Source organism: Paramacrobiotus metropolitanus, unplaced genomic scaffold, assembly GCF_019649055.1.
Source record: "Paramacrobiotus metropolitanus isolate TYO unplaced genomic scaffold, Prichtersi_v1.0 Parri_scaffold0000004, whole genome shotgun sequence".
Classification (NCBI taxonomy): domain Eukaryota; kingdom Metazoa; phylum Tardigrada; class Eutardigrada; order Parachela; family Macrobiotidae; genus Paramacrobiotus; species Paramacrobiotus metropolitanus.
The window spans coordinates 843168-858453 of NW_026570224.1; the positions used below are offsets into that span (position 1 = coordinate 843168).

At 38.6% G+C, this 15286-nt stretch overlaps 4 protein-coding genes across 4 annotated transcripts; 2 read left to right on the forward strand and 2 right to left on the reverse strand.

The window, feature by feature from the left end:
* Positions 1–124: 124 nt before the first annotated feature.
* Positions 125–5458, forward strand: LOC129602645 (DNA excision repair protein ERCC-1-like). Its single transcript, XM_055501726.1, has 11 exons — positions 125–153; positions 278–551; positions 653–756; positions 851–950; positions 1225–1301; positions 1378–1477; positions 1594–1665; positions 1760–1828; positions 1903–4300; positions 4364–4419; positions 5109–5458. Exons 2-9 carry the CDS (start codon positions 291–293, stop codon positions 1984–1986), a joined length of 867 nt encoding a protein of 288 aa, XP_055357701.1. The 5' UTR covers positions 125–153; positions 278–290; the 3' UTR covers positions 1987–4300; positions 4364–4419; positions 5109–5458.
* On the reverse strand, positions 2094–3322 carry LOC129602648 (keratin, type II cytoskeletal 2 epidermal-like). The gene is made up of 3 exons (XM_055501728.1): positions 3164–3322; positions 2653–2892; positions 2094–2525 (listed from the first exon to the last, which is right to left on the reverse strand). Exons 1-3 carry the CDS (start codon positions 3201–3203, stop codon positions 2293–2295), a joined length of 513 nt encoding a protein of 170 aa, XP_055357703.1. The 5' UTR covers positions 3204–3322; the 3' UTR covers positions 2094–2292.
* A 304-nt stretch (positions 5459–5762) lies between the features above and the next one.
* LOC129602647 (uncharacterized) lies at positions 5763–7305 on the reverse strand. The gene is made up of 4 exons (XM_055501727.1): positions 7139–7305; positions 6410–6764; positions 6295–6323; positions 5763–6108 (listed from the first exon to the last, which is right to left on the reverse strand). Exons 1-4 carry the CDS (start codon positions 7173–7175, stop codon positions 6011–6013), a joined length of 519 nt encoding a protein of 172 aa, XP_055357702.1. The 5' UTR covers positions 7176–7305; the 3' UTR covers positions 5763–6010.
* Positions 7306–12508: 5203 nt separating this feature from the next.
* On the forward strand, positions 12509–13917 carry LOC129602784 (uncharacterized). The gene is made up of 3 exons (XM_055501935.1): positions 12509–12737; positions 12969–13212; positions 13333–13917. The coding sequence occupies exons 1-3, from the start codon at positions 12571–12573 to the stop codon at positions 13432–13434; spliced, it is 513 nt and encodes a 170-aa protein (XP_055357910.1). The 5' UTR covers positions 12509–12570; the 3' UTR covers positions 13435–13917.
* Positions 13918–15286: the final 1369 nt, after the last annotated feature.

Sequence of the window (15286 nt, forward strand, 5' to 3'; positions counted from 1 at the left end):
TTGGCAAATATTTGTTTTATTGGCGCTGTGTTTTTTGAACGATTGAATAGTTTGAATTAGTTTTAAGTTTCGCTTCCGAACTTGAATGCTCTGCTAACAATCTGCTTACAGCTTTTACTATCACAGTTCGCTTATCAAAGAAACATTTTGAAGGTAATTAATTTGTTCTGGTTGGTTTGAATTTTGCTTCATTTTGTGTTTAAACACTTGTTCGTGTTTTTGCTGTAACGAGTAAGACTGTTGAAATCAGTTCAGCCAGATCGTCGTTTGTTGACAGTTGTTGTACAGCGATGGATTTCCCATCAACATCGAAGCCTACAAATCAACAACCTTTGTCGAATCCACCTTCTTCCAGCCGACAACCTGCATCTGGAACCGTTCGAGGCTCGAACCTGCCAAAGTCTTTTACAGCTCCCAGTCCCGTGACGGCGAAGGCAACGAATGCTGCGGCATCCGTAACAGCTGTAAGCGCAGATCCGCAATCATCTTCAGCTCGACAAAGTGCTCGATTCGGAGCAACAAGCAACAGTGTTGTTGTCAACCCGAGGCAGGTTAGGCGACGGTGTATTACACGCAACAATTCACAATTGCATTTCGAAGTCCGTACGAGTATATTTTAATAAATACTTAAAAGTGCATGGTTCTATAATAGCGCGGGAATCCAGTCCTCCAAAGCATTCGCAGCGTTCCATGGGAATTCGGGAATGTGATGCCGGATTATGTTATGGGCTTTTCCTCTTGTGCGCTTTTCCTAAGGTAAGTTGCTGTTGGTTTTTGTGGGAGATGTATGTAAATAGGGCACTGACTAATGGGTCTATTTTTAAAATGTTTGTATATGTGGTTCTTTCAGTTTGAAGTACCACAATTTGAATCCGGAATATATTCATGACCGACTGAAGGCTTTGGGCAGATCCTATGAACTCCAAATTCTTCTCGTACTGGTTGATGTGGTAAAAATCTATTTCCGCAATAAAATATTCTGTTTCAGTCTACGCATACAGCTGATAGATCATAAAATCAGTTTAAGATGTATAATCACTTGAATGCAGCGAAACATTGGCATTGATTAGTTGTTTGAAATTTAATTTCGTTTTTCTCAGTTAGTTAGTATGTAACAGTAAGTCTGTAGTGAATTTTACGGTTTAGTATTTGAATTTCCTCTTGAACACTTGTAGCTACACCTCTTTACGATACCGTAATTTATTACGAGAGAAATCTTTGCAGAAAGAGCCTCATCATCCTCTCAAGGAGTTGGCTAAAATTGCCATTCTTTCGGACGTTACTTTGGTCCCGGCGTGGAGGTATGATATGGAAATGGAAACGTAGTTTTGGATTCTGACAATTTGATGCGATTCTATATATCTGACGCTGTTTTAGCCCGGAGGAAGCTGGGAAATATCTGGAGTTATACAAGATCTATGAGAATAAACCGGCTGATATGATCCGCGCCCAAGTGGAAGGAGATTACATGTCACAAGTCAGCACTTCGATAACTAAGCGAATTTTTTTTTACCTGAAAAACGGATAGAGTTAACCTATATAATTAAAAAACTGAGTTAATTAACTGACTGACGATTTTTTTTAATTTTACAGCTGACCGAAGCTTTGACTACCGTAAAATCTGTTAACAAGACCGATGCCAAGACGTTGTCCAATCATTTCAGGGTACGAGAAGCTAATTTGAAATATTGGTTAATTGTAATAAGAAATTGGCTAATAGGAAGGAAATAATGTTTGCAGTTATTTTTTTTGTCTGTAGTCATTAACTGCTATGGTGGACGCCTCAAAGGACGATCTCTCACTGTTGCCGGGTTTCGGAATGCAAAAGGTCAGCAGTATTATGGCGAAAGTCAAACTGTGTGGTACTCCATGTTGTTTTTATATCTTGTAATTTACTGTTAGGCTAAAAGGCTGCACGATGTGCTGCATCAACCTTTCCTCAAGAAACGAAATGCACATCCCGATAACGAATTATCAGAAATTTGAGTGTGAGCATGAATTTTAAGACAATTTTCCATGTGTTTATAAAATCTGTGATAGGGGATACTGTTTTTAATGATCGTTGATCTGAAACTCTGCAATAATTAACAGCATTGCATGTTTATACGTGTTTATTGCTGCATTGTCTCGAGCCGTTGCACATGTTTGCCTGTTTTAGTGTACAAAAATTTTTATAAATAAAGGAAAGTATGAAAACAGCACAAAATGTTAAATTAATTTATTGCCAGGAAAAGGGAGTAGAAAAAGACGTATCACAAAGGTGCACCGGCAGTGCCATAGTACAGTGGTAAGTTACGCGTTGCCAGGATTATTTTCCGTAGCTTCCTCCATTGTTGTTGCTGTTTCCGTAGCTTCCTCCATTGTTGTTGCTGTTTCCGTAGCTTCCCCATTGTTGTTGTTGTTTCCGTAGCTCCCTCCGTTATTGTTGTTTCCGTAGCTGCCACCGTTGCTGTATCCACCACCATATGAGCTGCCATAATCGCCATAATCACTGTAATCGCTGTTTCCCCAAAATCCACCAGCACCTAGGATAATTACAGGTGACTCACTTGTCAGCAATGCATTGGAAGCGCCAGTGATCGTACTATACAGTGACTATACTACAGTAAATTTATGATCGCTTTTTTTGGCTGCAAAAACTTATAAGGGTACCCCAAAGGCCATCGGGTCCCCAGAAATTGCCGATATCCAGCAGTCCGTCAAACAATCCCGCTCCAAAACCGCCATAGTCATAGCTGCCGTAGTCACCGCCGTTGTTATAGCCACCACCGGAGTTGTAGCCCCCATTATTTCCGTAGCTGTTTCCGTTGTTATTTCCATAGCCGTTACTGCTGCCACCGCTGTAGCTTCGTGCAGAAGCGCCAGTATCGACTGCAGCGCTGTGAACTGTGGCTATATTAAGTAGAAAACACAAAAAAACCGATGTTATACTTGTGCTGCCAGCTACTTGCAAAGTACAAGTATAATAGGATAAAGGTCATGTTAATACTATAGCTAAAACTGGACCGGGGACCAATAATCTGCTTACACGTAGCATTAAATTTAACTTCAAAAAAATTTTTAAATAAAGTTCAAGAAATACTGCAGGTGTGAAAGATTATTTACTGAGAATCTGACTTGAAAAAACAAAGATATTGCAACTGTGACTATCCACTAGCGATACCTGTTACTCCTAAAAGGATGCAGGCAATCAAAGGCAGCATTTTGAAGGCGGTGAGGATGCTTAGCTAGGTATAGCAGGAGGAAGAAATGAAAGGATAAACCGAACTGAATGATGGTATTCGCTCTGAATGCCACCTTTTTTATATACCATACAAAACATCATGCTGACATTTACATTTACGTTAAATAATGCACGAACGCGATTAAATAACGGTTATACCGATCGCTAATCGCTTGTCCCGAGTGCTAGCGATTAATTAGCCGAGAACCATAAAATTCCACTACCACATTAACGATACCACTATGTAGCAGTGCCTTTTACAGCTGTGTCACAATTTTTTAGGTAATCATTTTTTCATAATAATAATGATAATAATGATACGTATTACGAATGCACTCATAATAAGCCTGCGGATATAATGCATATATTTATAACTGTATTTACGATTTACTGATGTGCCGATGATTGTACTGATCAAGTGAGTACAGCAAAATTTTCTGCATGTTTCCGTATGCAGAAAACAAATTCAACAAATTGAGGTGCAAGATTTATTACTCCTGTTAAGCGACGAACGTTTCCAATATTAATTAACGGGTTCAAAATTCATCCACGAACATGAATTGCTTTTGCTTTAGCCTTTATGTAACAGTATTTCTGCTTTTCTACTCTACTCGTAGTGTATGACACATCGGGGAACGGAACTGACCTGTGCAAGTTGTGCCCATAAAGATTTGTTTCCGTTTGGGCAACGGAATAGGATGCTTTTTTATGTAATTATTGCATGATGTTCTTTCCAGTCCGATTGAACGTTGACACTGAATTTTATGATGATCTTGAAATAAATTAATAAAAACAACAGTAATTAGTTGCGCAGTCACTGAAATGACTGACGCATTCGTTACCTAGATAAAGGTGCGCATAGCTCGTGAAACGTTTCTAAATGTCGTGGAGTTTTTACCACAGCAGCTGTCAATTCTCTGAATTTCAAGCGGGAATTCAATACTTAAAGTATACCATATCATAATGTCTATTTATTCCTGGATTTCATCGTTTCCAGTAATTTGATTAAACTATCGCGCTGACTGCAGTTTTCTCCAGCCAGCATGACTGAATTATACATACACAAGAATCATACAGGTAATTTTGGTGAATTTTGCCCGACGATTATATGACTAGCACAAACAGTTTTTTCTCTTACAGGGGATTTTACAAACTGTTTTCAGCTGGACGTTATCAAAAAGATAATTAATTAAGAAGTAAGTTCCTGAACATAAAGGCTTTAAGCGCGGGTTTTGATTCGAAAAGGTGCCTATCGTCCTCCACTAAAATTTTAATAAAGCAATCGTAAAGTACGCAATGGATAGTTTTTACCTGGAATAAAATTCGAATGCCAGTACTCAAGCATTTATCTTGCCTCGAAGAACATATATAACATCTTGATGCAAATCTCGAATATCATGATAAGTTGCACCTATACAATTTCAAATAAATTTTTTACAACTATATTTGTAATTATTGTTCACAGTTATTAATAGCAGTAATAACACTGCAATAACAGTAACAGCATTCTATATTGCTCTCATCTGATTCTTTTGCTTATCAGTGTAAGATCATAACCTTGGCCTACAATGGATGATGGATCCATGATATGGTCCTCATTTTACGGAAAAAAGCTGCAGCACATTTTTTTTACTGATCTGTTGAGTCGCGAATGCAAGATAAAAAATATCTCTATTTAATTATTCCGTGACTAACGAATTTAGTAGAGAAGCCATGAGCAAAGCTGTTCAGGATCTGCACAAAACAGTGTTAGCGCAAGGTCATAAATATATTACACTGACTGTTGCATAAGGCACATCTAACACAGGGTCACAACAGAATATTTTACATTTGCATTGTGCGGTAAGAATAAATCATTAAAAACCCTAAACTGAATGTTCTACAGGGCTCCGGAATCCTAAACTGAATGTTCTACAGGGCTGCGGAATCTGAAATTAATTGTGTACGCCACACGGCTATGAAAATATGATTAGCAGAATTGGCAGCACATGTCCAGATCTAAAGCGGGGCCTTTTAATGTGCAACGCTTTGTATCTACTGTTCCAGAACAGCTACTGCTTTCGGAAGGTTGTTTTCTCTCAGATTGCTTGTGTTGCTCTTAAGCTACTGTTATCATGGTGAAACATTAAGCGTAGACCTTTTTCTGAAAACTGAACAGTAAATTCACAGTATAGTGACGCCTTTATTAAAACCGGTACCACAAAATTTGAAAGTTTTTTTATTAATACAAACGTGAACAGCTTCACAAAAACTACAGTTATCAACCCAGATGGATGTTTTATCAAAATTTTTGGCTGAGAAAGACAAAAAAATTATTTTTGCATTGTCCGCATGCTCAAACTTTACATAGAAATATTGTAATTTAAGGCACTTGCGCAATACATTCACATCTATTGATAGGTATTTATGATTGTATAATCATTTATGTTGCACGACTGCCCAGCTTCTGTAGTCATTTGAGACCCTTTGTTTATGATACCCGTAACGTACTGAGTGACTGCCTATTAGTGTACTCGTACAGACGATAAAAAACAAAAAGCCATTATTGCTTGAATTAATTTGCTTCCAGCTCCAGCAGACGAATCGTCGTTATTAATTTAGCTGCCCATGCTTTTAATGTACATTTTGTTCTCCATTTCCAATAAATTATCGAGAAGCAGTAACGGTGAAATTACCGACACTGTAATAAATCGTACAATAATTATTAGACCGCGAAAATTACAAATACTGCGAGGATACAAAGAACACAAAAGTAAAAAGAGCGTTTGCAAATTGAACATCAGTGGTTTATCGTCGACCATAGCCTGAGCCGGACGAGCTGGAACTGGAGCCGCTTCCATAAGATCCAGACGAGCCACCGTAGTTGCTGCTAGAGTCATCATAATCTGCAAAAACAAAAAAAATCTTATTCAGGGATTACAATAGAAGTATAATTGTTATTGCAAACATAAAATCAAGTATGCCTTGGATAGCTTATATACTGTAATATGCCGCACTAATTAAATATAAATTCCATATTAAGTAATAGCTAACACATTCTAGCTCCGTACATCAGCCAATATTTAATTTACCTGAATAATCGCTGCTGACTCCCCAGAATCTGCAAAGTAACAGTAAGCGTATGAGTAGGTGTGACTTATTATATAAATCACGACAAGGAAATTCTTATTATGAGCATTATTTTACCCGTCAGCTCCCCAAAAGTCAGGTCCCCAGAAGTTGCCGATATCTAACAGTCCATCGAATAAACCAGCACCGAAAGTACCACTGTTACCAATACCGGAGCCAATACCGCCATAGTCGCTGCTGCTGCCGCTGTTGCTGCCGTAGCCCGAGTTAGAGTTGCTGTTGCTGCTGCTGGATCCATAGCCCGATCCACTAGAGCCGCTCAACTGTCGGGAGCCGGCACCAATCCCCTGAAATCCCAATCCGCCCACACCGCCGGCGCCGAATCCGCTGCTGAAACCACCACCGAAACCACCACCGCCAAAACCGCCTCCACTGAAGCCACCACCACCGAATCCGATGGCACTGACGGCGGCTACGAAAATTCAAAACGCATCTGGCTGGTAACCATTGATATTGTGCTTTTTAATTATCTTGGTGACGCACCGAACTTTATGTATTCAACGTGCCTTGCACAGTGTTACAAACGCACAAGATAGTTTTGTAAACAGAATTCAAACCCAGGAAAATGAGGATAATGGTAAATGCTGTAATTAGATGCATATGGATCGAATAACCTTTACAGTTATTTCTTTCTTCAATGAATTTCTTCTCTATCGAATGCTATAAGCCATATCAGCATATACGTAAGTAAGTAGCATTACTTAAAGGAAAAGGCGTATTCATATGAAACAGTAGCAAAATAATTTTCTAAATAGCTTCGAAAACTAATAACCTAAACTAGCTTACCGAGGGAGCAGGAAAGGATAATGAAAGCAGTCCTCATTTTTGACAAAAGAAAAGCGGGAAAGTAGGTAGGTAAAGGATGGGTGCCGGAAGCGCAATATAAGAGCAGCTAACAAGATTTAAAATACAGTAAAATGTAGAAAGCGACTTTGGACACACTTTTTACACATGAATGCTTAGGCATATATAGTCAGGTTTTCCTGATTCGACCGAAGAATTATTGGATAACCACAGAATGTTGGGGTGTCGAACTTGACAGGTGCTTCCAGTGTGCTCTCACATGCAGCGCGACACTGTTCGAACAGTTACACATTTTTTTCTTGTTCGTTTTCCATAAGAGTATTGTTTTAATTCTGGTATAGCGTACCAGTGGTGTTGCAGCAATACGTCGGAAGTTAACTTCTTAAAAATCTGCTCGATAATCCATACAATGCAAACAAAGCGCGTTGCCTCCTCAAAACTTCGAAGTTTTACAAATTGTGCTTTACTTGTATAAGTTAACATGGCGCGGCGCATTCTGTCCGTTCACATCGGCTACCAAGGCTGCAATGTCGAACCTCAAGTTCGCGAACGTGTTATTAATTACATCGACTTTATTTTTGACGAATTCGAATGCTTCCGTAAAGAAAAAACTTACTGGTTGTTCGTTGCTTTATGTACTTCGAAATACAGGTTAGGTAAAGTACGTGGTTTCCTATAAAACTCTGGACACGTTTGCTAACGATTACAACCAATATTTAGTCCCATTCTTTTCTTTCGTCAAGTTATCAGTTTTAATACTGCCACATCCAGTTCCTTTACAAAGAGTTAAGACAAATTACGAACAAGGAACAACTGCCTTAATTTTCGCCATAGCTTTTACAACCCAGGCTATACTTTAGCAGTTTTATTCTTAAAAAATAAAGAGCAACAGGAGCTAATATGCTGTATTATTAGAAATTTTGAAGTCTTCAATTTGTTGTAATGTTTAAGAAAGAGTGATCAGTATTAACCGAATATCGTACACTGCGTTTATATCTAGAACAGATTCTATTACAGATGACTATTTCTACTATTATTTATTCGTTTAAAGTTTTGGCTATCGACATTGTATTGCTATGTGCTTTTGAAGCATTTCCCCATCCATACTTAGTAATTGAATGTGCTTCCACAAAACAAAACAAGCAAAATTGGTACATTCAATAGCGCTTCGTCAGCGGTAAGAGTGAATCTGGATTTACTTCGTTTATAAACATTTAATTTGACAATTTGACATTGTTTATTTTGAGCAACACTGCTCAGTACCGGTACGCTACAAATGCAATTTTCAGTAATCATACCTTCAATACTTTTTCATAAATAATCAAGACACTATGGATTTAGAATCCATCACCATATGCTTAACAAACTACAACTTTGATTTGCTTTAATCAGCTGTTTTTAACTTTATTTGTACTCGTACTTCATATTCGTAGTGTAACAGCTCTTTCACGCAGACTAATTGGATCAAGCAAAAGCGCGTTTTCAATATTTTTATCATGGTTTTCCCATGAGCAAGGCAAACAAATCTTGTCGATTTTCGAGGTTTCATTATAATTCACAATTCGTTATGGTATGCGACTGTGGAACCTTACTGCATGGTACACTCACTACACTGTTTAAACGTGCAGTGAGGTAATGCTAATTAATTTCCCTACTCGTACAGATAGTCTTGTTGCAACTGCTGTCAACGCAAAGGTCATGCTAGTTGTTGGTTGAATTAGTTCAGTACTCGTACATATATTACCGGCCTTCAACCTACGCCTTTCTTTAGCAGTGAAAAAGCCGGAGATAGCAGCTCCATCATATAATTTACCGTAGAGTTTACAGAACTCAAATTCTTTTAATAATTAAAAGCATCGTCTGTGCCTGATGTTTTTCCAAAAAAAATTGGCTGCTAAAATATTGCAGTGCGGCAGATACATAATCACATAAAAATAACAACTTCGATGCCCATCTTGATTGTGGTTAATTGGCTGATGCAATCACTTAGAAATTTTCTGGTTTGTGGGTGAAGTGGGCGCTGGCTTTTGATTACATCAATCGAGTTGATGATCGCCCTTTTGGAAAAATGCTGAGTCGCTGACCATGAATACACAGCGCGTGATTTTCTCATGAAATTTATCGTGATGTACCAGTACTGTCCATTGTAGGGCGGTACCATAACAACTGACAAATAGTTTGGCCATAGTGATGGACATTGGTAACAAAGCATAAGTAATTTCGCATATCTATACGATAAAGGAAGCAAAACCAAAAAACAAAACAAGAAACAAAAATGTGAAGGATTACTGCAGCGTAAGTTCCCTTTGTGGGACCGCAAAGAGAACAAAATGTATCTGTACAGCCAGGTAAAGTTTACTAATTATTGTTTCGTACTCGTAGGGTTTAAGAGTGAATGCGTGGTTATTTGTGGGCATCACGAGTTGTAAAGTTCTGTGTTGTTTTGCGGAATTTGTTGCATCCGGCGTGCTGCTACTGTATGTACATCTACGGTCTACCAACGTACGAATGTTTCTGCCGTACTTGGATGATGTAACTAGTGTGATAATAATAATACTATTCCAAACAATAATTCAAGTAAAAGAAACTCATTTATTTATTTTACTTATTAAGCAAAATAAATCGAAATGCGCAAGTTGTGGCATGAATTTTAAAACTAGCCAGATAAAGGTTTTGAATAAGAAAGTCGTTATTATATGAATTTCTATAAGTACTGCGCCCTATGTTACCTATAAAATTGTGAAATCGCATCAATCTAGAAAATTGTGAAAATCAGCAATAATCAACACGCCTACTGTACAGAGTACTACGAGTCCAATAGTTTAATAACTATACTTATAATTATTATAATTATAATTATGCTTATAATTATTATAAGCATTTCATTGCAAGTTGTAGCTGGACGCATTTATGTACTGGACATATTCATGTACGTGCAAACAGTCCGATGTACAATACAAATATATTACGCACGTGTAGCGAGCGTATCAAGCGATTTCCTTTTTCAGACGTACGGTAACCCATACGTTTTTTGTTTATACAAACACCTGATTATGGTTTCACTCCGATCAATGTGATGATGTGAGCGACCTTGTGTTCCGTTTTCTTTCGTGGTTGTTGACCTACACGTTAGGATGCAGCTCGACATTATCCAGGGCATTAAACCAAAATCCCCGGGTTGTAGCAACGTGCCTCGTGCGATACCGGCATAAAATTTAGTAGGGTATCGTTCTACCTGCTGTGCGCAGTTTTCGTATGTAAAATTAGGTAGAACGTAATATAGATAGACTAGAGTAGGGTAGGGTATACCGTATTTTCTTATGCGAGCTAGTAATTGCTATTCCGTTAAAATCAATCGCCTATAACAGTGTTGGCAATAGTATACTGTACGCAATTCTTTTAATTCTATATAGCGTTTGGCGACTAAATTTGTTGTTTGCATTTTATTAGAAGCTAACCTATTTTTGATTTTACAAAAGTCCTTCCGCATTGCATTGACAAAAATTACTAGTAAATTCACTTCCGCAAATCACAAAAGCTGCAACTGTTGTATGATAATTAGCTTTAATCACGGCCGTCTTAAGGAAAATTATTGATTTTCTTGCTCTGGTAATGCGCATCTTGGTTACCGGCATTATCAGCGCAACCGAAGCAATGAATCCCCGCGAATATATCATGGAAGTTATCCAAATTTACGAATACGTAAATGCAACAAGACCACAGTCGTTTGATCCCGACCTCCAATCGGGATGGAACTGCTACAATAACTGGTAAGTGGTAACCCAAAACAATGCATGCTTGCTTCAAGATACTTGCTATATATTTACTGCGTAAACACTATATTAAATTTTACTTTTCCATACATTATCTGTAATAGTACAGTTGCAAACATGCGCCGCAAGATTTCGTTATAAATGAACGTGCCCATCATCAAGAAAGTTTCGTATGTTCAATTAAATTATTGTTATGCATGTATGTACAATCCTAAATCGCTCTGGATTAAACGTCAATCGTGCAAAGTTGCAAATACACCGCGCAAAACGTCACAAGCAACCGGCAGGAGAAAGGCTATAATCAGAGCTGTTTTTAAGTATTTAGCGGCAGTTACTCGTATATTTGTATAAGGCAAAGTACAGTACAGTATTTAAACTGTTGGCGATGACTATACGTATATTATTATTTAATAAAAATAATGATTTCAGTCCTTATGGTCAGATATAAAACCTCGTTAGATATTGTAACTATTTGCGTTACGATATTGTTAAGTTTTTAAAACGGCGCCAACGTTTGGGTGGAGTGGAAAGCAGTTCGCCAAGAACAAGCCGATAATTTTGGCTGCCTTGGTGGCACTTTCGCGCAGTACTGGAGTAGAGCGGTCAAAGGCTTGTAGTGTTTTCAAGGTCTGTTCGGCGATTGCACCTGGTAACATCACGTCTACGAGATTGTTGTATTGTTGTGTATGCGACTTCCGCTTGGAAGATTCAAATGTCAAAGAACCGGCCAAGAACTATTTAACTCGGTACCTGGTTGTACGGAAGAGAAAAACGTTCGCTGGACTAGATGCATTCAGTGCCATTCACATCAGCCTGACAGCCGATAGGGTCAAAAACTGCGAACGTTTACTTTCTGTTAGGCCTAGACTCCAACTCTGACTCTGACTCTGATTCTGACCACTCAAACTCTGACTCTGACTATTCAAAGTCTGACTCTGACCGCTCAAAGTCTGACTCTGACTCTGAAGGTTTCTTAGGTTTCTTAATAGATTTCTTAGGTTTCTTAGGTTTGTTAGGTTTCTTAGGTTTCTTAGGTTTCTTAGGTTTCTTAGGTTTTTTAGGTTTCTTAGGTTTCTTAGGTTTTTTAGTTTTTCATAGGTTTCTTAGGTTTCTTAGGTTTCTTAGGTTTCTTAGTTTTTCATAGGTTTCTTAGGTTTCTTAAGTTATTCTTAGGTTAATCAGTCAGAGTCAGAGTTCGGACAGTCAGAGTCAGACTTTGAGTAGTCAGAGTCAGAGTTTGAGCGGTCAGAGTCTGAGTCAGAATCAGAGCTTGAGCGCGGGCCTTTCTGTTACTACGGACTACGAGAGAGTAATGATCCAGGCGGCACGTACAACAAAGCCCATTCATTTCTGTTTGTACTATGAATCACCCTACGCTTGGCCAATCAGTAGCTTGGTAGGATGGGATAAAACTTTTTGTACGTACGTATGCGCCGTTCAGGTTTAAACCAGTCAGGTAGCCCATTGCGAGTTTGAACGTGTTTTACCGAAACGCGTCAAAACACGAATGTGGGGGCGGAGTTGCACTTGGACTCGTCTAGCTATATAAGAAGAAGTGTGCTTGGACAACCGTGTATTTCCTAGTTCACTTCCGAACATTGCGATTGTGTTTATTTTTTATTGTTACTGAAACTATCTAAAATGTTGCCGCTGATGGAAGAACCCGTGTTTCCCAAGCTCTATGTCAATCATTCCCTGCTTTATAGGGAAGCGGATTTAATCAATGCCTTGCTACGAAGTTTGAAGATAGCTCAAAACGAGTATCGTATTCGGGTGGGATTTAACAACGCAATGAAGATTTTGGAACTGTAAGTACAGCCACAAGATTTTAAATGCCAGCTTTTAAAATTTTCTAGTTAATTTTTCATAATTTTTAAGTAAAATTTTTCCGACTTGTTTGACCATGTGATTCTTTAACAAAAAATTTTGAAATCAACAGCACGGAAGTTACTATTTTGGTATAGAGTACAGTTTTAATTTAATAGCAATAATGGCGCCGGTGATGAAACGTAAATAAACAACAGCCTTTGCTGTTTCAGTGACCCCTCATCGGTTGTTATGTGCATACTGCCAGTTGGCACGGATAAGAAAGATCCGTTATCGCACCTGCAGGTAATGTTAATAGAGGCATATTGCACCGAAAACGGAATACGTCTGCTTAAAGTGGTATCCTCGGATGAACTTTCCCACATTGTTAAACCGCTACCAGAGACCGATGACGAAGCGGACGATATGGAAGATGATTTTATGGATGATGACTGCAGCAGCTTAATTGTTATACAGGTAAAGATCTGTACTAACTGTTCCAGTTAGCGCATCTGCAACGGACTGCATAAGCAACAGGGCAATGTTGTTCTTAATACAGGAAAACAGTTAGTTAAATTACATCTTTCGTGTTTACAGAATTCCCATCATATGCACAATGCGGATTATGAGTTGCAGAAGATATATGATTGCGCCAGCTTGCACTGCAGTGCTCGGCCTATCATCCACTTGCCCAGTTAAAAAAGCAGCCAGTGCACTCACTACAGTATTACGGAATACACGCTGTTAGTAGCGGATGACGATACTCGGTGGACATGGGCGACCCATATCTGACTGTTGGCAGATGCAGTGCCGAACGGCTGTTACCAGCCCACGGATCGGACGAGAGGGAGAACTGGAGCATTGGTTTGTTGAATTGGGTTAAGCCTGGAAGAGGTTGCATACGATTTCCAAGGTCAATGGATACGATGGAAAAGTGGAACGCAACAATTGTCCCGGTTCATGCTTGCCTTCGAACAGCGGAATGCATCGAGCGGAAACGGTTTTTTGATATACACCTTGATGGGTGCCTTTCTTTCTCTATATCATTTTCTTGTAATCTGTAAATTTTGCTTTCATCGCCTTCGTTTCGCCTTTTTGGTATGTTTAATTGGACCATTCTCATGAATGATTGAATCAGAAAGTGAAAATGCAGCTTATTAGACCAATAAATCCATAAATTTGTTTTCGGCGCCAGTATTGCGATCAGTTCCATCATTGTAGCAATTTACTACGTTACCTTTAAATCGGTATTGTTTACGTGATTACGTGGTGCAATTACCTCGAGACGCATCTGGAATAATCCAGCGTAAACTGGAAAATAAGAACCTTACGGAAGGTGCCGCAAAGTAGTGCACATTCCACATAGGTTAAAGCCATCTCGACAGTCGGCATCACCATGATGCGGCATTTCCACTTGGTGGAATCGATAACATTAGATCGGATACGAGTACAAGATCATGAGATACAGGAACACGTCATCCCATGACACGTCACCAACCGCATACCGACACACGCATGGTTTACTCACTCCCTTGTGGATGGCGCGATCGCATCATGCGGTGCAGGATGTCTTCCCCAGAACCGATGAAAATCATTAAAATATAATAGAGGACTAGAAGTAATTGATTACCTTACTCGCATACTTACGTCTGCGTTCAAGGTGCGTGCGGTGGTGCGCATATGTACTTCAGAAATATACATTATACTTGCGTATGTTTGGTGGTTGCATTTGGCCACTCCGATAATGAATAATATTAGAAATGACGTCTTATAAGCAGATACACAATAGCATTAATTAATTTAATTTACCCGGTGACCACGTTATAAAAAATTACTCTTGAATTTCGCGTTGTTTATCTGAAAGCTGCGCAATGCATTACTGTGCTGATTTTTCCCGGTAAAATAATATCCAGAATAGAGTTTCTTCAGATATTATTGCATCAGCTTTTTTACGCGTACAGATGCTAATTTTGTAATGCTATTGCTGTAAATTTATTGAGCTATCCTTAAACAGTATAAACACCTGATCGCGTTCTGGAAATTGTGTTGCTGCAGATACCACGTAGAAAGCAAGATGTGCATTCTGATAAAGCACCGTCAGAAGACTCGACATGTGCCGAATACAAAATAGCGACTAAAACTTGCAAAATCATTACTTCTCGTTATAGTAAGCATTCTTATCGGCACCATGAAAGTGCATTATATTAATTTTAAATCACGATTTGCCTGTGGAATAAAAAAGTGTTGCATTTGAAGTTTTTTATTGGTAAATGTATGACAAAAATGCCAATTAAACATAAACATACGTAACATTAAATTTTGCAATTGCATCGTTCAACTAATTACTTTGCAGTATCAGATTTTATTAAACTATAGTAATACAGAAAATTTTGATTATTACTAATATTATTATTGCTATGATTATTTGATTTGACTGACTAATTTGATTGACCTGAAGATCTGCAGATGTGCAGATACAGTTAACGTACGTACGTACTATTGTAAATTTACGCATGCTGATCAGGCATGTGTAATGTACGTATTGGCTACC

What these genes read in the sequence shown, in the direction of transcription:
- LOC129602645 (XM_055501726.1), top strand. Translation starts at nt 291, where the DNA reads ATGGATTTCCCATCAACATCGAAGCCTACAAATCAACAACCTTTGTCG. An exon ending in TTCTCGTACTGGTTGATGTG is followed by an intron (nt 951 to 1,224) that starts GTAAAAATCTAT and finishes AAATCTTTGCAG; the next exon opens with AAAGAGCCTCATCATCCTCT. An exon ending in CGTTGTCCAATCATTTCAGG is followed by an intron (nt 1,666 to 1,759) that starts GTACGAGAAGCT and finishes TTTTGTCTGTAG; the next exon opens with TCATTAACTGCTATGGTGGA.
- LOC129602647 (XM_055501727.1), bottom strand. Translation starts at nt 7,175, where the DNA reads ATGAGGACTGCTTTCATTATCCTTTCCTGCTCCCTCG. An exon ending in TATCCTTTCCTGCTCCCTCG is followed by an intron (nt 6,765 to 7,138) that starts GTAAGCTAGTTT and finishes GAATTTTCGTAG; the next exon opens with CCGCCGTCAGTGCCATCGGA. An exon ending in GACTTTTGGGGAGCTGACGG is followed by an intron (nt 6,324 to 6,409) that starts GTAAAATAATGC and finishes GTTACTTTGCAG; the next exon opens with ATTCTGGGGAGTCAGCAGCG.
- LOC129602648 (XM_055501728.1), bottom strand. Translation starts at nt 3,203, where the DNA reads ATGCTGCCTTTGATTGCCTGCATCCTTTTAGGAGTAACAG. An exon ending in CATCCTTTTAGGAGTAACAG is followed by an intron (nt 2,893 to 3,163) that starts GTATCGCTAGTG and finishes TACTTAATATAG; the next exon opens with CCACAGTTCACAGCGCTGCA. An exon ending in GGGACCCGATGGCCTTTGGG is followed by an intron (nt 2,526 to 2,652) that starts GTACCCTTATAA and finishes TAATTATCCTAG; the next exon opens with GTGCTGGTGGATTTTGGGGA.
- LOC129602784 (XM_055501935.1), top strand. Translation starts at nt 12,571, where the DNA reads ATGTTGCCGCTGATGGAAGAACCCGTGTTTCCCAAGCTCTATGTCAAT. An exon ending in GCAATGAAGATTTTGGAACT is followed by an intron (nt 12,738 to 12,968) that starts GTAAGTACAGCC and finishes TTGCTGTTTCAG; the next exon opens with TGACCCCTCATCGGTTGTTA. An exon ending in GCAGCTTAATTGTTATACAG is followed by an intron (nt 13,213 to 13,332) that starts GTAAAGATCTGT and finishes TCGTGTTTACAG; the next exon opens with AATTCCCATCATATGCACAA.